This window comes from Pyrus communis, chromosome 3 (genome assembly GCF_963583255.1).
Source record: "Pyrus communis chromosome 3, drPyrComm1.1, whole genome shotgun sequence".
NCBI lineage: Eukaryota > Viridiplantae > Streptophyta > Magnoliopsida > Rosales > Rosaceae > Pyrus > Pyrus communis.
Genome location: NC_084805.1, coordinates 16,623,580 through 16,642,914, shown reverse-complemented (window position 1 = coordinate 16,642,914; position 19,335 = coordinate 16,623,580). Strand labels below are relative to the sequence as shown.

The 19,335-nt window shown below is 35.7% G+C and overlaps 1 protein-coding gene and 1 pseudogene across 1 annotated transcript; one reads left to right on the top strand and one right to left on the bottom strand.

Moving 5' to 3' along the window:
- Positions 1 to 3,030: 3,030 nt before the first annotated feature.
- LOC137728303 (uncharacterized) lies at positions 3,031 to 4,188 on the bottom strand. Its single transcript, XM_068467127.1, has 3 exons — positions 3,997 to 4,188; positions 3,779 to 3,873; positions 3,031 to 3,628 (listed from the first exon to the last, which is right to left on the bottom strand). Exons 1-3 carry the CDS (start codon positions 4,186 to 4,188, stop codon positions 3,031 to 3,033), a joined length of 885 nt encoding a protein of 294 aa, XP_068323228.1.
- Positions 4,189 to 6,461: 2,273 nt separating this feature from the next.
- Positions 6,462 to 19,199, top strand: LOC137727739 (TMV resistance protein N-like; annotated as a pseudogene).
- The last annotated feature ends 136 nt before the right edge of the window (positions 19,200 to 19,335 follow it).

The window sequence follows — 19,335 nt, the reverse complement described above, 5'->3', positions numbered from 1 at the left end:
CACTCTGACATCTGATGTAAATGTTTTGATTCGAATTTAATCAAAGTTTATATCGTTTTGAAAAACTCATGTAAGGTAGTAGTAAGTTCATTATTTTTAAGGAATTGTTATTGGGTTCATTATTTTTAAAAAATTGTTATTAGCACTACAAAAATCTCATTTTATACTTCAAACTTTCTATATTTGGAAAAAAAAAATACACTTGTAAGGAGTGTAGAATAAGATTTTTGAAGTGCTAATAATACTTCCCTATTTTTAATCTATTTTAATAAAAAAATATCTTAAATAAGTAAAATAAAGAAAAAAGTAAAACAATAATATGAGTCAATTATCATACGTGTGAGCATGTAGTAAGAGGTTACTATATGTATAAAATGTTCTCTTGCTAGAATATGACCATTAAATTTGATTATTGCAAATTAACTATGTTGAATATTTTCTGTTGGAATAACATGAATGTATAACACTTATTGTTGAATTTAACAATTGAATATGGATGTGCATTGAAAAATTTGAGATAATTTAACGTGTGTACGTGATCTGCTTTAAAAAAGCGATGTATAATTAACTTTGGTGTATAGAGTGGAAGTCGTCGTCCACCAGCACCAGGAACTTCCTCGCCTCCGGAGGATTGGCTGGGATTCATTCTTAATTTTACCTTTTTTTTTTCTTTTAAGTCTCCACTAGGCTGAAAGTGATTGAGCAATTTCTCCTTTACATTTTTATGGTTTTTTTTTGTCTTATCTTTGATGATTATCTTCGATCACCTTTCTTTCTTATAGTCCTCCACTAGGATATACATAACTTTCTTTTTTTTTTTTATCTTTTTTTAACAAACGATATCATTTACATTAAGGAAGAAATGGTGAGCTTAACCTCATAATAGGCTAGCAATAATACAGTTCAAATTCATCTTTAGCAAGTATCGAACCTAAGACCTCTCACTTACAAGTAAATAATAATATCACTAGATCGTAGTACTAAGTGACAATATTTTCTTTCTGTTTGAATGCACAGTTTTTGCACCAAAAGTGCTTAGCAATTTCGTCTTTACATTTTTTTGGTTTTTTAGGGTAATTTGTCTGGATCGTCTTTTGTGCTCATACTTTATTGAAAGATGCTTTTATAGAAAGTTCTTTGGACAAATTTTTCTTTTAATTTTCACTTTTTATTGAAAGGTGCTTTATTGAAAGATGCTTTTATAGAAAGTGCTTTGGACAGATTTTTCTTTTAATTTTCACTTTTGGTTCATGGAGCGTTTGTAACTTTGTGCACATAGTCAATAAGAAGTAGTACGATTTTAATTTTTCTTTAATAAAATCTGATCTAGTCTCAAGTGCAACTATAGTTCAAATTCTATTTCTCAGGTGCTTTGGACAGATTGTTCTTTTAATTTTCATTTTTGGTTCCACTCCATATTTTTGATACAATATTTTATAATGTTAGCACAAGAATTGATGTTAAACAGTGAGATAACGGAAAGTACTTAGAGAGTATCCAAATGAGTAATTTTTCGTTGTCATCACCACTTTGACATGTGCCCTTATTGATCCACTCATCTTATAACACCTCTATTTATTTGTTAATGTATAACATTTGTCTTTTACGATACAAAATTAACGTCCGTATGATAATGACACTTTTAGTCATAAATTCTAGTAAATCACAATTGTGCGTAAATTCACTAAGTATGTAAAAAAAAAAAAAAAATACTCATGTAAATTTGTTTAATTCATAACTCAATAATATAACATACTGTCGAATGACCGTCATACCAAAAAATCTTTCCATACAGACCAAAGCCGTTTATAGTTTTATCATGGAGTAAAAAAAAAAAAAAAAAAAAAAAAGGAGTGGTTGAACACAAAAGCACAGAAATGACCAAAGCTTTTCGTAGTGGTAACTATTTATAGACCAATAGAAACACACTTTTAACAGTAAAAATAAAATAAAAAATTGTCCCATTTCATGGAAAAAGAAACTAAGAAAAAGCCAGTCAAGCACTCTTTCAAGGTCAGGAGTCTATTGAGCCAATAGCACTAAATTGCAGTCCTCAAGTCATCACTAAGGTCATCTTCAACCGAATGGTTTAGAGGGTTAGAGAGTCGAAAATAGCCGAAAAATCGTCTCCAACTGAGAGCTAGGCTAGAGGGCTTGTGGGCCCCATGAAATCTGAAAGGGCCAAAGGGCCAAAGGGTTAGCCCAATCCAGCCAACCAGCTAGCCCCGAGCTGGCTAGAAATGTCACATTCCGGCTCGGCCCTCCACCATAACCCGAGCCCGCTCCACCACCGTAGCACGATATTGTCCGATTTGGACCCCGACTACACCCTCACAGTTTTGTTTCTAGGAACTCAGACGAGAACTTCCCAGTGGGTCACCCATCATGGGAGTGCTCTCGCGCGCTACTCGCTTAACTTCGGAGTTCCCATGGAACCCGAAGCCAGTGAGCTCCCAAAAGGCCTTGTGCTAGGTAAGGATGGGAATATATATATAAGGATCACTCCCCTGGGCGATGTGAGATGTCACAAGAAATTTAAGAATTGATGTCAGATATAACCGATAACATTGTTATTAATCATGTCAGTTATATCCGACATGAATTCTAAAACAAAATTTTGAATCCAACGGATTTTCGAATTTTTGTTTTACAGTTTTATTTATTTTTATGTACAAATTTTTTTTCCTATAACTTCTATTTTTAAATTATATTTTTTTCTATAACTTCCTATAACTTCTATTTTACAAAATTTGTTTCATGTTTTTTTTTTAAATTTCATTTTTTTTTCCTATAACTTCTATTTTACAAAATTTGTTTCATATTCTTTAGAAATTTTTTTTTCCTATAACTTCCTAAGCCATTATACAACATTAAATTAAATTAAGTAACATGAAACAAATTAAACAATATGAAACAATATTAAATAACATTAACGAACATAAAAATTATACAACATAAAAAAAAAACATTTAACAACATTAAATTTAAACAACATTTTTAAAAATATTTAACAACGTAAAATTTAAACGTCTACTCCATGCTTCTTTTGGCCCAAAGATGTGCAACAAGATCCTGTTGTAGGTACTTGTTTGTGGCACGAGAACACATCATTCTATAACGCCTCATGTACTCATTTATAAAGATATTACTAGTTCTTGGATTGAAAGACAAATTAGGCCCATCATATATTTTTGCATGAGCCCTTCTTGACCTATTTGGATCTTCTTGGTCGTCAGCGGACTCTCTATCAATATACTCATCTCGCTCATCCTCCACCATCATATTGTGTAATATGATGCAAGACATCATGAGGTAGTCCAAATTTTCTCGACTCCACCCTCTTCTCAATTTGCTGATGATTTTCCACTGTGCTTGTAGAATACCGAAAGCTCTCTCAACATCTTTCCCGTATGCCTCTTGGTGTAAGGTAAACAACTTTTCAGCATCATTCCTAGGGTTTGAAATTATTTGGGCAAATGTCGTCCACTTTGGGTAGATGCCATCTACCAAGTAATACCTCATATTGTATTGATGGCAGTTGATGTAGTAGTCAAGTTGAGGTGCTTTACCTCCCGTTAGGCGATTGTAGAGGGGTGAATGTCCAAAAACAGTAATGTCATTTTGGGATCTATGGACTCCAAAGAAAACATGTCAGATCCATGTATCTTATGAGACAACCGCCTCTAACACAACAGTTGGCTTTCTCAACCTTCCGCTAAAGCCTCCTTACCATCTGGTGGGACAGTTCTTCCAATCCTAATGCATGCAATCTAATGACCTTATCATGCCTGGAAACCCATGGTCTTCAGCTTTGCGAATGAGCCGATTCATATCTTCTTGATTTGGCTCGCGGAGGTACTCGTCTTTGTAAACCTGAACAATTATGTCACAGAATTATTCAAAAGAATCAAGGCATGTAGACTCAGACATACCATGGGTTTCATCCATCGAATCAGCTAGGGAGCCATAAGCCATCATTTGGAGTGCAACAGTAACCTTATGATGAGGTGAGAAACCAGGGTGGCCTGCTCTGTCACGCTTCTGTCGAAAATATAGATTGACCTGTTGGACATCACAAAGTAAATGCTCGAAGACAAGACGTCTCATCCGGTAGTGACGTCTGAAATCCTTTTTTGTGTACATCGAGTTGGGGTTGAAGTAGTTGTTAATCAGATTGGCATGCGTCATCGCTCTGTGTCGTGGTTTGTAAGAGCAACCAGCAACAAAGCCATCCTATTGAGGTTGTTCTTCAGTTAGTTGACACACCATGACCGCAGTCATGGCTGCTGCTCTGTTTTGTTTGTTGTGCCTTGCTTGAACTTCTTTATCAGACTGCTCATCTTCTCGTCTCATTTGCGCCTATTTTCCTTCCAATTTGGATTTGGATGAGGACCCCCAGTTGGAATCCAAAGAGGATATAAAGTTAAAATTCATTGCAAACTTGAATTGAAAGAGATTGAATTGAAATAGATTGAATTCAGAGTTGTGTAAATTATAGCCCAATATCTATCCTATTTATAGCAAAAAAAAAAAAAAAAATTCAAATCCAATGGCATGACGTCAGCTACCAACAGCTAGCTGACGTCACTTAGCCGTTGGATTTGAATTTAAGTTGTAGTTTTTAAATAATAAATTATGTTTAGACTTATGACCCTTTGGCCCTCGGTTGGAGACGGTTTTTTGTAATAGAGCTAAAACGAGCCATATGATTCTTTGGCACTCGGTTGGAGATGGAAGCAAATATGACCATGTATTATTAATTAAAATATTAATTTTTTGATGGACCAAAGGGCTAGCTCTATGTCCAACCTTCGGTTGGAGATGGCCTAAGTTGGACAATAATGGCCTGCTTTCTTTGACCCGGTGGCCGTCTCTCTTTTCCTCTCTTTTCTTCTCCAATCACATCCAAACGCTTTTTTCTGGAAAAATCCATCTCCATTCACACACCTTTTCACAATTTTCCCAGAAAAAATTATTGGGCAAGTATTTTTATATAAATCGCATGTTGCACTTGTTTTTTTGTTGACCGGGAAAGTCTTTGTCTTTGTGGAAAAAGAAGGAAGCTTTGCTGTGGATTCAAGAACCCTTCTCCGGGATCTTTGATTCATCCGTCTTTTCTGCAAGGGAATTATCTCAGGTGAGTATTTTGAAATTTTCCCAGAGCCTTGAACTTTTAGGTGGATTTTTGTATGTTTTGGGAGACTTGGGTCAACTCAATTGGATCAGGTCAGTTTTTTGAGCTTGATATGTGTTTGTTCTAGTTTGTATTTTGTGAATATTGAATATGCTTGTTTTCATTAGTTAAATTGTTGCTTGGTACACCTGTTTCTGCATCTTTTGGTAGATGGATGATGAATTGGGTTTTGCTTCCTGTGTTGTTTCCATAATTTGTTTTCAAATTTGGGGTTAATTAAAGCTAAAATATTGTAAAACTTTTGAGTGTTTATTGGTCTAATTTGGGTTCATTTCTTGTTGCTTTTGAATTTTGTTTCAGGGCTTGGTGTTTACTAATGCTGGGGTTTTGTGGAATTCAGTATTCTTGAGCTCTGGTAATAAAAAATAGCGAATTTAGGCGATTTTGATGGCTTTTTCGATGTATATTTATCAGAACTAATTTTCCTTAGCTAGGGCTATGATGTAGTCATGACTATGGATGCTTAAATTGTGGCACTCATTGTTGTAAAGCAAGTTTGTCATTATGGTTACAAAGTTAAGGATGATGTAGATAACGTTTTCTCTTTGTTCCTATTTTTTAATTACATCGTTCAGCTACATTCAGATTATAATTTAAGGTGTATATTTGTGTTGGATCAAAAATGGAGTGTGTTTTATGAATGAAATTTCTGTAAAGAATGCCCAGGTATTTACATATATATGTGTGTATACTTACGTAAATAGTCATTTAGGTAGCTGAGTGAAGTCCTTATGATGATTACGATTAGGGATTTATATTTAGTTATATTAAAAAAATTTATTTGGTTAAAAGAAGAGGGAAAAATAAAGAGGAAGATAAATTATGTGCCTGGATAGAGATTTCTTAGTTTAAAGTGTGTGAGCTTTGTAAATTTTTTTTAATCTTTCTTAGAAACAAAGCTTAAGAATAAAGAGGAAGAAAAATTACGTGCCTAGATAGTGATTTCTCAGTTATTAGTGCTTTGAATGAAAAAAAAAATATTCATTGTAATATTGGTCCTTTGTGTATCTGATTTGTAACTGTATTTTATATTGCAGATCATTGTCAGGGCAATTTATATAACTAAAGAGTGCTCTTGTTGAGATTGACAAAAAAAAAAAAAAAAAGAGGTGAGTCCGGCTACTAAGTACCGTTAAGTTTGGAATTTACAAATTTCTATTAATCATTTTGATAAATGTGTATATATATGTGTGTGTGTGTGTTGCCATTGCTTTGAATGAAAAAAAATATTGTTAGTGTTATTGTTTTGTACATCTTATTTATGACTACGTTTTCTATTGCACATTAGTGCCACAACAATTTATATAAGCTACAAAGTGCCTTTGCTGAAATTGGAAAGAAAAGAAAAAAAGGGTGAGCTGACAAGTAATGTCAAATTTAGAATTTACAAATTTTTTTAATTTCTACTAACTAATAAAGCACTCATTATCAACCAAAATTTTATGAAATTACTTGTTTAATCCTCTAATTAAAACAGAACATAAATAAGAAATATGGGGCAGAAATTTAATTTCACACAACCAAATTTTATTGTTTTTTTTCAAAGCCTCACCTACATGTAATCCTAACATATCCCTAATTAAAATAAATAAATAAATAAAACCCTTCCCACTCCCACATTCTCTATCATTCTCTTCCTCTCTCCTTCTATTTCAAAAACACAAATAAAAAATTTTCTCACACACTTTGTGTGTGCCCATATGCTAGTTATATTGATGATTGTTTATACAATATAAATGTGTCTTGGTATTTGTCTCATTCTTTAAAAAATTTTGGTATATCAAATGTCATTCAATGTTAAATTTGTATTTCCGTTTATTTCTTTTGTAGTGTGGTTCAGTTTTTTTTTTCTTTTCTTTTATAGGGTAAAAAATCTTTGGTGGTGGTTAACGATTTTGTTACTTCACAGTTTAATAAATTTATTGTTCAATAATATTTATGTTGTTTTTTCATAGGGTTTGAGAACGTGGCATTATTTAACGTCAAGTTAGTTTTGTTTGCGTTGCAAGATTCTCTACACAAAAGGTAAGTGATTTAAAACTTCTAAAATTATTGAGTTCAAATTTATACCATCTGGTTTTTATTTTGTACAATTAGAAGAAAGTTTCATATTCTATTTAGGTTTTATTATTCCCAAATTGAAATTTTTAAGCAGTAGCATTATCAAATATTTTTTGGTTGACTAATCCTTGTCTCTTCAAATTTAATTTTTGTCCTCTCTGGAGTGTTTGTAACTTTGTGCACATGCTCAGTAAGAACTAGGAAACTTCCTCGCATCAGGAGGAGTAGGAGGTGGGGTTCATTCTCTTCTTTTCGTTCTTTCACTTTTCTTTCGTTTGAATGCACACAATTTCTACGCCGAATGTGCTGATGAGCAATTCCGTCTTTTTATTTTTTATGGTTTCTTTTTGGTCTAATATTTGATAATTTCCTCGATAGTCTATATTTTATTGAAAGATGCCTTACAGAGTGCTGTGGACAAAATTTTCTTTTAATAGTTGCATTATCAAAAAAAATTTAGGTGACTAATCCTTATCTCTCTAAATTTTGAATTTTTGTCCTCCCTGGCATTTGTTACTTAGTCCACATAATAAAGTACAATTTTTATACGAATCGTATGTTGCACTTGTTTTTTTGTTGACCGGGAATGTCTTTGTCTTTGTGGAAAAAGAAGGAAGCCTTGTTGTGGATTCAAGAACCCTTCTCCGGGATCTTTGATTCATCTGTGTTTTCTGCAAGGGAATTATCTCCGGTGAGTATTTTGAAATTTTCCCAGAGCTTTGAACTTTTAGCTGGATTTTTGTCTGTTTAGGGAGACTTGGGTCAAGTCAATTGGATCAAGTCAGTTTTTTGAGCTTGATATGTGTTTGTTGTAGTTTGTAATTTGTGAATATTGAATATGCTTGTTTTCATTAGTTAAATTGCTGCTTGGTACACCTGTTTCTGCATCTTTTGGTAGAGAGATGATGAATTGGGTTTTGCTTCCTGTGTTGTTTCCATAATTTGTTTTCAAATTTGGGGTTAATTAAAGCTAAAATATTGTAAAGCTTTTGAGTGTTTATTGGTCTAATTTGGGTTCATTTCTTGTTGCTTTTGAATTTTGTTTCAGGGCTTAGTGTTTACTAATGCTGGGGTTTTGTGGAATTCAGTATTCTTGAGCTCTGGTAATAAAAAATAGCGAATTTAGGCAATTTTGATGGCTTTTTCGATGTATATTTATCAGAATTCAATTTTCCTTAGCTAGGGCTACAATGTAGCCATGACCATGAATGCTTCAATTGTGGTTACAAAGTCAAGGATGATGTAGATAACAGTATAGGCACTCATTGTTGTAAAGCAAGTTTGTCTATTATGGTTACAAAGTCAAATGATGATGTGGATAACGTTTTCTCTTTGCGTTTATTTTTTAATTACATCATAAGGTTCAGCTACATTCAGATTATAATTTAAGGCGTATATTGTGTTGGATTAAAAATGGAGTGTGTTTTACTTATGAAATTTCTGTATAAGAATGCCCAGGTATTTACATGTAAATGTGTGTGTACTTAGGAAAATAGTCATTTAGGTAGCTGAGTGAAGTCCGCATGATGATTACGATTTGGGATTTATATTGAGTTTATTAAAAAAAATTATTTGGTTAAAAGAAAGGGGAAAAAATAAAGAGGAAGATAAATTATGTGCCTGGATAGAGATTTCTTAGTTTAAAGCGTGTGCGTTTTGTAATTTTTTTTTTTAATCTTTCTTAGAAACAGAGCTTAAGAATAAAGAGGAAGAAAAATTATGTACCTAGATAGTGATTTCTCATTTTAAAGTGAGTGAACTTTGTAATTTTTTTTAAAATGTTTCTTATAAATAGAGTTTTCTCAGTTTTTAGTGCCTTGAATGAAAAAAAAAAAAATCATTGTAATACTGGTCCTTTGTGTCTCTAATTTGTAACTGTATATTCTATTGCAGATCATTGTCAGAGCAATTTATATAGCTACAGAGTGCTCTTGCTGAGATTGAAAAAAAAAAAAAAAAAAAAGAAAAGGTGAGTCTGGCTACTAAGTAGCGTTAAGTTTGGAATTTACAAATTTCTATTAATCATTTTGATAAATGTTTATATATATATAGGGAATTGTTATTAGCACTCCAAAAATCTCATTCTACACTCCAAACTTTCTATATGAGGAAAGAAAAATACACTTGTGAGGAGTGTAGAATGAGATTTTTGAAGTGCCAATAACACTTCCCTATATATATATATATGCCATTGCTTTGAATGAAAAAAAATATTGTTATAGTGTTATTGTTTCGTACATCTTATTTATGACTACGTTTTCTATTGCACATTAGTGCCACAACAATTTATATAAGCTACAAAGTGCCTTTGCTGAAATTGGCAAGCAAAATAAGAGGGTGAGCTGACAATTAATGTCAAATCTAGAATTTACAAATTTGTTTTAATTATATTGATAATTGTTTATACATATTTGTATCATTCTTTAAAATCTTTTGGTATATCAAATGTCATTCCGTGTTAAATTTGTATTTCCGTTTGTCTTTTGTAGTGTGGTTCAACTTTTTTTTCTTTTCTTTTATAGGTTAAAACATCTTTGGTGGTGGTTAACAATTTCGTTACTTCACAGTTTAATAAATTTATTGTTCAATAATATTTATGTTGGTTTTTCACAGGGTTTGAGAACGTGGCATTATTTAACATTAAGTTAGTTTTGTTTGCGTTGCAGGATTCTCTACATAAAAGGTAAAACTTCAAAAATTATTGAGTTCAAATTTACCATCCGGTTTAATTTTATTTTTTACAATTAGAAGAAAGTTTCATATTCTGTTTAGGTTTTATTATACTCAAATTGAAATTTTAATTTTAGTAGTTTGTTTGCATTTAATGTTATATGTGTTGTTTTAATATGCGTGTTGCATCTTTGTTAATTTTTTCCTTTTTCCCAATTTGTTTGCAGCTGTTTGTTTTCCAATTGGTCATAACAATTTGTTTGCAATATGTCTAAAAGATCTATAAATTTAAAGCTTATGGATTATGATGTTGGATTCCAGAGTTGATGACACACCCCGACCGAGATCAGGGAGTGCTGGCCGTCACACGAAGGTGACGTAGCCATGTGCGCGTGCGGAAGCTATTAAGAAGGTAATATAAAAGTACGAATAATTAAAAACACTAGCATACAAAGTACTAAAACAAGTGCTAGCGTATGTGAGACACCATTTCAGAGTAAGTCTACAGCAGTCCAAAAGGAAAGATACGACATAAATACACCCGAAGGTGACCCTACAATGGTGAGTGTCTGTCAGAAATGCCGGGACGCCCTCTGGGATAAACCACCGAACTTGCTAGACCACTAGAACCTGGAGGGGCGCAAAAACAAAAGCGTGAGTGGGCAAAAACAAAGCTCTTTGAAAACTCTTTAGCAAAATACATTCTAACCCCTCGCCGTAAAACCTGTATACTTCCCAGAAAATGAACATATATACGTATGTATAGATATGCCAATCATGCTCCAAAATATGCCATTCATGCTCGAGAATATGCCACAACGGAATCTCATAATCAAATGTAAGTGCTCAAGCGTAAATCACATCAATAACATATAATCTGGCAGCCGAGAGTCACCTAACGTGACCTGTACGGCTGCATATAGAGCTCCAATCTCAACTCAATAACTGAATCTGCACACGAGTCGGAACCACCTAACGTGGTCTGTACGACAAGACTGGGTGTATCATATATACGCTCTAGTGCTACGATCACGTGAAGACTATGCGAATAATCGCGGGTCACCTACGAGTCGGAACCACCTAATGTGGTCTGTACGACAAGCCTATGCACCTATCTTGGATCCAAGCTGAGCGTGTGGTGCGGGTGAACATCACGTGAAGGACTATGCCCTGGCCCTGGGCGGGAGCACTAACACCGGGGTGCAGATTATGAGCTCTCTATGCATCTCAAGCTATTATTGAATACAAACATGAATACCACTTACCTGGCACTTACCTGTGCGTCCACAGCACCAAATACACATATATATATAAATAACGTATATGCAACTAATCATGCATAACCACCAATTATATAAAAGGAGTGACATATAACAAATAAGCATTTATACTAAATTTCTGGGAATTAATATGTATATAGGTATATACGGAAAACAAAAGCCCACTCACAGATAATTGGAAGGGTCGTAGCCCTCCTGCCTCGAGTGTGTACGCTCGTTCTCGGAATACGAATCACCTATACGCGAAAAAGCTACGAAAATGTTAATTTAAAAGCACATAACCAACTTCTCGTAATAACTTCTCATACATTGCTCAAAATGGACAATTGAATATACCAACGTGCTCTACACAATCTCAGGATCACACCCATATTTTTAAAATAATTTTTGGACCACGCACGCGCCCCCACGCGCCTGAATAGGCACGGACCTACGCGCGGCCACGTGCCATGCACACTGACGGTGTCAACTGACGCCGTCAGGAATATTCCGTTAAACTGACGGAATATTCCGTTAAACTTAACTGACGCCGTCAACTGCCGTTAGGAATATTCCGTTAAACTTAACGGAATATTCCCCTTTCTTCTCCGGCGAGACTCCGGCGCCGGCGACGGCGCCGGAAAACTGGGAAAATTTCCAACCGTGTTTTCTCACTCGTTTCTCAACCGTTTTTCATGATTCAAACGCCAAAATGAAGCTTAGGACTAGTAGAACAACGTTAGACCACTTTTACAAGCTAAAACTCACTAGATCATACCTGCAACAACAATCCAAGTTCGGCCAACTTTGAACAGGACGATCCCGACGTCCAAACTCGTCCAACGAAACACTCCGAGGCTCCTTGGGACCTCACAAACACAACTACAAGCTTCAAAATTCCAAAAACAAGCTAGTTTAAAGGTTGCATGAATAGTACATAATTCGGCCATGGCGATATCGACGTGAAAACAACTATATCCTTACCTGAAAATGGCACCACTGGACTCCTCTCAGCCTCACGAGAACGAGGGTGGTCTTGGTTTCTTGATTCGTGAAGGTTTGAGTATGTTTGTGTGTGTGTACGTATGTTGAAGAAGGAAGAGGAAGAACTCGGGGGGAGAGAGAGAGAGACAGGAAAGAGACAGAGAAGAGACAGGAAATGAGGGAATCCCGGGGGAGTGAGACGAGGTGTATGAGTGTGTGTGTGGTCCTACAACACCACACAACACAAAACTACACGTAGAGTAACGAACTAGGGGGTAAAATTGTAAATTCATACGTACGTTTCGTTAGTTTCGGGACGGGATGTTACAGTTGACCCTTTCACAAAAATTATAAAACTTATCTTGTTTCTGTGCCGAAGGTGCTTCAGCGATTTCGTCATTTTTTTTTGTCTAATCTCTGATGATTTTCCTGGATAGTTGTTTGTGCATATATTTTATTAAAATATTTTTTAATTAAGCATATTTAAAAGATTTTATTTTATTTTATTTTATTTTTTTGGGTGAAGATTTAAAAGAAAAATTTTAAGTAGTAGCATTATCAAATATTTTTTGGTTGACTAATTCTAATTTAATTTTTGTCCTCTCTGGAGTGTTTTTAACTTTGTGCACATGCTCACTGCTCAGTAAGAACTAGGAAACTTCCTCGCATCGGGAGGAGGAGGTGGTGGGGTTCATTCTCTACTTTTCGTTCTTTCACTTTTCTTCTGTTTGAATGCACACAATTTCTACGCCGAATGTGCTGAGAAATTTCGTCTTTTTATTTTTTATGGTTTATTTTTTGGTCTAATCTTTTGATAATTTCCTCGATCGTCCATATTTTATTGAAAGATACCTTACAGTGTGCTGCGGACAAAATTTTCTTTTAATAGTTGCATTATCAAAAAAAATTTAGGTGACTAATCCTTGTCTCTCTAAATTTTGAATTTTTGTCCTCCCTGGCATTTGTAACTTAGTCCACATAATAAAGTACAATTTTTTATTTCGTTGTACTAAAATCTGATCTAGTTTCAGGTGCAACTATTGTTCAGATTCTCTATCTTCTCTCTGTAATCAAATGCTTCCTTGGATCGCTTCATTCTCCTGTCTTTCTAAGAGATAGAGAGATGGAGGTGATTGGGACTTCTTCTTCTGGTGCTGCTGATTCTGGTACTGCTGTTGATGATGTTAATATCCCCCCTCTTCGAGAAAAGTATGATGTGTTTATTAGTTTCAGAGGCGAGGACACCCGCAAAACTTTTACCAGCCATCTTCATGCTGCCTTACTTCGCAAGAAAATTGAAACCTACATAGACTACAGGCTGAAGAAAGGAGACGAAATTGGACGCACCCTACTAGAAGCAATAGAGAAATCAAGGCTTTCGGTGATCATTTTCTCCAAAAACTATGCGTCTTCCACATGGTGCTTCATTGAACTTGTGCATATACTCAAATGCAAAAAGGAAAATGGCCAGATGGTTGTACCCATTTTTTACGACATCAGTCCATCAGAAGTGCGAAAACAAGAGGGGAGTTATGCGGATGCATTTGCTGAACTTGAAAATCGTTTCAAGGACCGTATGGATAAGGTGATTGAGTGGAAAGCTGCTTTGGTGGAAGCAACCAGTTTATCTGGGTTTGATTATTCAGACAACAAAGGGTAACTAACTTTGTAACTTGCATCAATTTCTACTTGTGATTATTTCTTTTCAAATTTTTATTTTTATTGTTTATAGGAAAGGATATTCATTACATAGACTTCAAATTTTTATTAGGTAAATTGAACCTTATTCATAATCAATACAAATATAACACTGAGAAACACAAATTAACCATATTTGACAAAATTCTAAACCATGACCAATTCACCAAACTTACACAACATGAAACTTTACCCCATATCTTTCCCTCCAATACTTCACTATACTAACGTGTGTGTACCTTACCGAAAACCCCATCACAAAAACATCTTTTTTCGAAAATGAATCACCACATCACCAAGCAAACTGTTATTCAAATGAAAAAACTACTTAATACTTAATACCATAACCATAAAACCATAAACCACACTCAATATAATCATTAGCTAAACCAACACCATATTCAACATTCATTAAAAAAATAAAAAAAAAGTAAAAAAAAAAGGGTCAAATTAAACACCTTTAAACCACAAAATCGAAAACAACAAGCCATATAATTAGTGAGTGCAGACTTTCCGGCATTCGGGACACCAATTATGCCAACAGACAATGCCTTTTGGTCCTCCGCCTTTTACTAAGTAACGTGAACGCTGATAAGTAACGTGGATGTTGATAAACATTCAGCACATAATAATAATAAAAAAAATAAAAATAAAGGTCATCGTTGCCTTATATACTTGTATAAACACAATACACAGCTTATCCCAGCTGAAGCAGAACTTGTAATTCATGCGAACTTTCTCGCTAAGCAAACAAATGGGTGTGCGAATTAGCTCAAATCCATGAAACTTTGAGATTGAGCAGGGTGGAGTGGTGGGTTTTACCTTGTTCGCATACAGAGGGACTAAATCTCTTTCCTTCATGAACAAATCTTGCTCTATAGTTTTGCTGCTGCTACTAAATCGGCTTCTACTCGTCCTAATTCCTTATTCTCCTAATCGCAAAGAGGAACAATGATGTCGAAGAGAGGGAGCGACACCTGAGGAAAGCAATCTCAGATGACCAACACGTGGGAAAATTTGACAACAGCTGGGCCAAAGGGCATATTAGTAATTCTACTATGCAAAAATAAATAATACAAAGGAAATGAACCAGTGCAAGGCAAAAACATCAACACACTGCGTTAACAGTGTCTTTGAACTGGGTTTACTATACTAGTTAAAGCATTACTTACTATATATCGCTTATCATTTGTAATCCTATTTTGCAGGACGGAGGCTGATTTCATTAAGGAAGTTCTGGAAGATATTTCAACGAAATTGAAACGTGAAACCTTATGTGATTTAAAGGGCATGGTTGGAATTGAAAGCCGTATCGAGCAAGTTGAATCGTTATTAAGCACTGATGATTGGAAAGGTGTTTGCACTGTAGGCATTTGGGGTATGGGTGGTATTGGAAAGACCACCCTTGCTAAGGCTATGTTCAACAGACTCTCTTCTAAGTTCGAAGCTTCTTGTCTTCTTAACAACGTTAGGGAGAAGGCAGAGCAAACAGACGGAGTCGTTCAATTGCAAAAAACACTTCTTAGAGAGATCTTAAAGGAAGAAGATCTCTCCATAGATAAGAAGAATGTTAAAGAAAGGCTCGGCCGTACAAAGGTTCTCATTGTTTTTGATGATGTTAGTGACTGGAGGCAAATAAGGGATCTAGCTGGAGACTACGAAGATGGAAGTAGAATCATCGTAACAAGTAGAGACTGGGGCGTACTCAAGAAAGCTGTTAGTGATGAAAAATATATATATCAGGTTCAGAGAATAAAAAATGATGACGCTCTTCGGCTCTTTCAACTTCATGCTTTCAAGGATAACTCTCCTAGAGAAGAATATACAGAGTTGTCGGAAAGGGTGGTACAATATGCTGGAGGCATTCCACTGGCTCTTGAAGTTTTAGGTTCCTTATTCTTTGAATGTGAGAGCAAAGACGAGTGGGAAGAAGCATGGAGCACACTGAGAAATAATCCCAATGAAGAAATTCAAAATACGTTGAGAGTAAGCTATAATAGATTACCAAGAAATGCGCAGGAGGTATTTCTTGATATAGCATGCTTTTATAAAGGGCGTCATATTGAAGGTGTAAAAAAGATGGTAGACTTTGGCGAATGGCATTCGGCAGATGGAATTAGAGTTCTCCGTAATAGGTCTCTCATATCGATTGATTCGGAATGGGAAGCCATAGATATGCATGATTTGGTACAAGAAATGGGTTGGTCAATTGTTCGCAATCAATGTATTGAAGAGCCCGGAAGACGCAGTAGGTTGTTCGCTAATGAGGATATCTATCATGTATTGAAAAATAACACGGTAAGAGCTGCAAGTGGATTCACAATTTTTTTCAACAATAAAGAAAAGAAATAGATCGATAAAATACTGTGTACTTGCTATGAGAAGACAGCTAGAGAAAACTCATTTACAAAAAATAAGTCATATTCCTACAGATGTAGTTTTGATTAAATTTTGTTGTGTGTTAGTGTGTTCACATTTGTACTTTGCTGTTGGTCGTCAGGGAACTGAAAAGGTTCAAGCCATAAACTTTCCCCTGGGGTCAAGGATTGGAGAGCAAAACTTGGATCGTGCAGACTTCAAAAAGATGTATAATATGAGATTGCTCAAAATTGGTGGTTGGACGTGCGAAATATTAAACCTTAAAACTGTCTTTCTTCCCAATTCTCTTCGTTATCTTAACTGGGCGAGATATCCTTTGAAATCTTTGCCCCCAGAATTTTCTCCTGAAAATCTTGTTGAGTTTCGCATGCCCTTCAGCGAAGTCACGCAACTTTGGGATGGAGGCCAGGTATATATGCTTGTTATAGTTTTTCTTTTTTGTGTAGGATGTAGTGCAGAAACTTATTCAGACTAAGTTGTTAATTCTTACCTTTTCTCTTTGATTTGTTACAGAATCCTAAGAACTTAAAAGCGATCGACCTTCGTGCATGCAAACGTCTAACTGCACTTCCAAATATCTTGGGGAGTCCAAATATTGAGCACATGGATCTTTCTGGATGTAAAAGTTTGGTTGAAATTCCTCAGCATTTTAAAAATCTTGACAAACTTACTCATCTTAATCTTTCACAGTGCAAGAGTCTCGAGTATCTTCCAGAGATGCCAGACAGTATTGAGCATATGGATCTTTCTGGATGTGAAGGTTTGGTTGAAATTCATCAGCATTTTAAACATCTTGACAAACTTACTTATCTTAATCTTTCATGGTGCGAGAGTCTCGAGTATCTTCCAGAGATGCCAGGCAATATTGAATTCTTAAGTTTAAGCTACACTGGCATAAAGGAGTTGCCGTCATCAGTTTGGTCTCATGAAAGAATTTCTTCCTTGGATATTGCCCATTGTGAAAAACTCAAGGAACTTCCAAGCAACACTTGCAAGCTGAAAGTCTCTGGTGCTTTTAGTCTAAATGGCTGCACCTCTCTTGAAAAGTTTTGGGAGCTTCCCGGGGGTATTGGTAAATTAGATTTGTCTCACACAAGAATACAAGTATTGCCCACATCATCACTGAGGTGTCTCCTTTGTCTCACCAAACTTAAACTGAAGAATTCCATGAATATTGCGAGTCTCCCACCGAGAATCTGTGAGTTGAAACCTCTTGAGGAACTTGATCTCTCTCGTTGCTCTGAACTTAAAGTTGTCCCAAGTAGCATCTACGAATTAACAAATATCAAAACGCTCAGCTTTAGACACTGTCGGAAACTTCGAAAGTTTCCTCAGCCGACTGGCTCAGTTGGTTTTCTCTCTCTTGAAGTACTAAAACTCCATGGCAGCGGTATATTAGAAATCCCTGAGGGTGTCATTTGCTCAACCTCATTACGGGTTCTTGGTCTGGGAGAAACCAAAATTCGGAGCATACCCTCAAGCATTAAACAAGTTTCTCAGCTGTCTAGGCTGTGCTTATTCAACTGCAAGAAACTTCGATCTTTACCAGAGCTCCCAATGGTACGTCGTCTTCATGCAGATGATTGCAGGTCACTGAAGACAGTATTGAGTTCAAGGACTGCAATTACACGATGTTGGAATAGATATGAATTGCTACAAGAGAAACATACTTTTTATGATTGCAGAAGGTTGGGTGGTTATGATGCAAGGAGCAGCATAATGGTTGATTCACAGCTTAGAATCATGCGAGTGGCAACTGCGTGTTCAAAGTTAAAAGAAGAGAAAGAAGATTTCGTATGTTTCTCAACTGCATGGGAAGAAGAGGAAGAAGAGGAAACAGAGGTAGATTGCTTATGTTTGTTAGAGGAAGGTCAGGTATGTCTCTCTCTCTCTCTCTCTCTCAAGTAACATGATGTCAATCAATGTTGCAGGAAAAGTTTAAAGAGGAAGATTATGTATCTCTCTCTCTCTCTCTCTCTGTTAAGTAACAAGATGTCAATCAATGTTGCAGGAAAGGTACTCTTGGCCCTCAGTTACCATCGTATGTCCGGGAGATAAAATTTCAAATTGGTTCCTACATCAAAATGAGGGGGCTTCAATAAATGTCAGGCTTCCTGCAAATTGGTTTCGTGAAGGTTTCTTGGGATTCGCTCTCTCTTTTGTTGCATCCCAATGCGTTTGGCCATCTCTGGTGTCTGACTGCAAGTACAATTTCAAAACTGGAGAGGGGGAAAGTCATGAAATCAATTGTTGCTTCACTATAGTTGATGATTATACTCCTATAAATACACAGCATGTGTTCGTATTGTATAAAGACCTTGAATATGAAGAGAAAACAAAATGGTCCTCTGCTTTTTACGACCGCGTCACTGAGGTCTCTGTTCACGGCGGTGGGAAAGTGTGGGATGTGCTTTTTGTATGCCGCGGCGGTGGGAAAGTGTGGGATGTGCCTATTGTATGCCGAAGATGCTGAGAAATTAAAATGTCATGTCATGTCGCAACAAGAACAAGATGAGCATCCAGCAAGTGGGAGTGGTGATCCTGAAGCCAGTGGAAGCAATGAATCTGAGGAAGCAAGTGGAAGCGATGACTCTGAGGAAGAAAGTGGGGGTGGTGAACCTGAAGCCAGTGGAAGCGATGAATCTGAGGAAGCAAGTGGAAGCGATGACTCTGAGGGAGAAAGTGGGCGACGAGGAAGCAAAAGAAGACGACTAGTCTTGGAAGAGATGAGCCAGATGCAAGTCGAAGGGATTAATCTGTTGTTGGTTTAGGGCTGTCGTAAACTGATCTTTAAAAAATAATTTAAAGATAAAAAATTTGAGTAGTTCATCCAGTATTCAACCACAATTCTATGTTAAACGTGTGAAATATATTAAAATTGTCGACATCTATCTCAAAATCTATTTACATCCTAATTAAGGGAGGAGTAAGAGATGAGAAATTTCATACCGACACGCAGTCTTATTTAAGAAATATAAAGTATTCATTGAGTTCTACAAATATAATGAATACCTGCGTCATAATAGATCACCTATCAATTAAGATTGCTATACAAACCAAAGAATTCGGTTGATTCAAAAATCGAAGTCC

Bases quoted from the DNA above. Each gene is read 5' to 3' on its own strand.
- LOC137728303 (XM_068467127.1), bottom strand. From the start codon at position 4,188: ATGACGCATGCCAATCTGATTAACAACTACTTCAACCCCAACTCGATG. The intron at 3,874-3,996 runs GTTACTGTTGCA...ATAATTGTTCAG, and splicing joins GTTTCTCACCTCATCATAAG to GTTTACAAAGACGAGTACCT. The intron at 3,629-3,778 runs GTCATTAGATTG...TGGAGTCCATAG, and splicing joins GGGTTTCCAGGCATGATAAG to ATCCCAAAATGACATTACTG.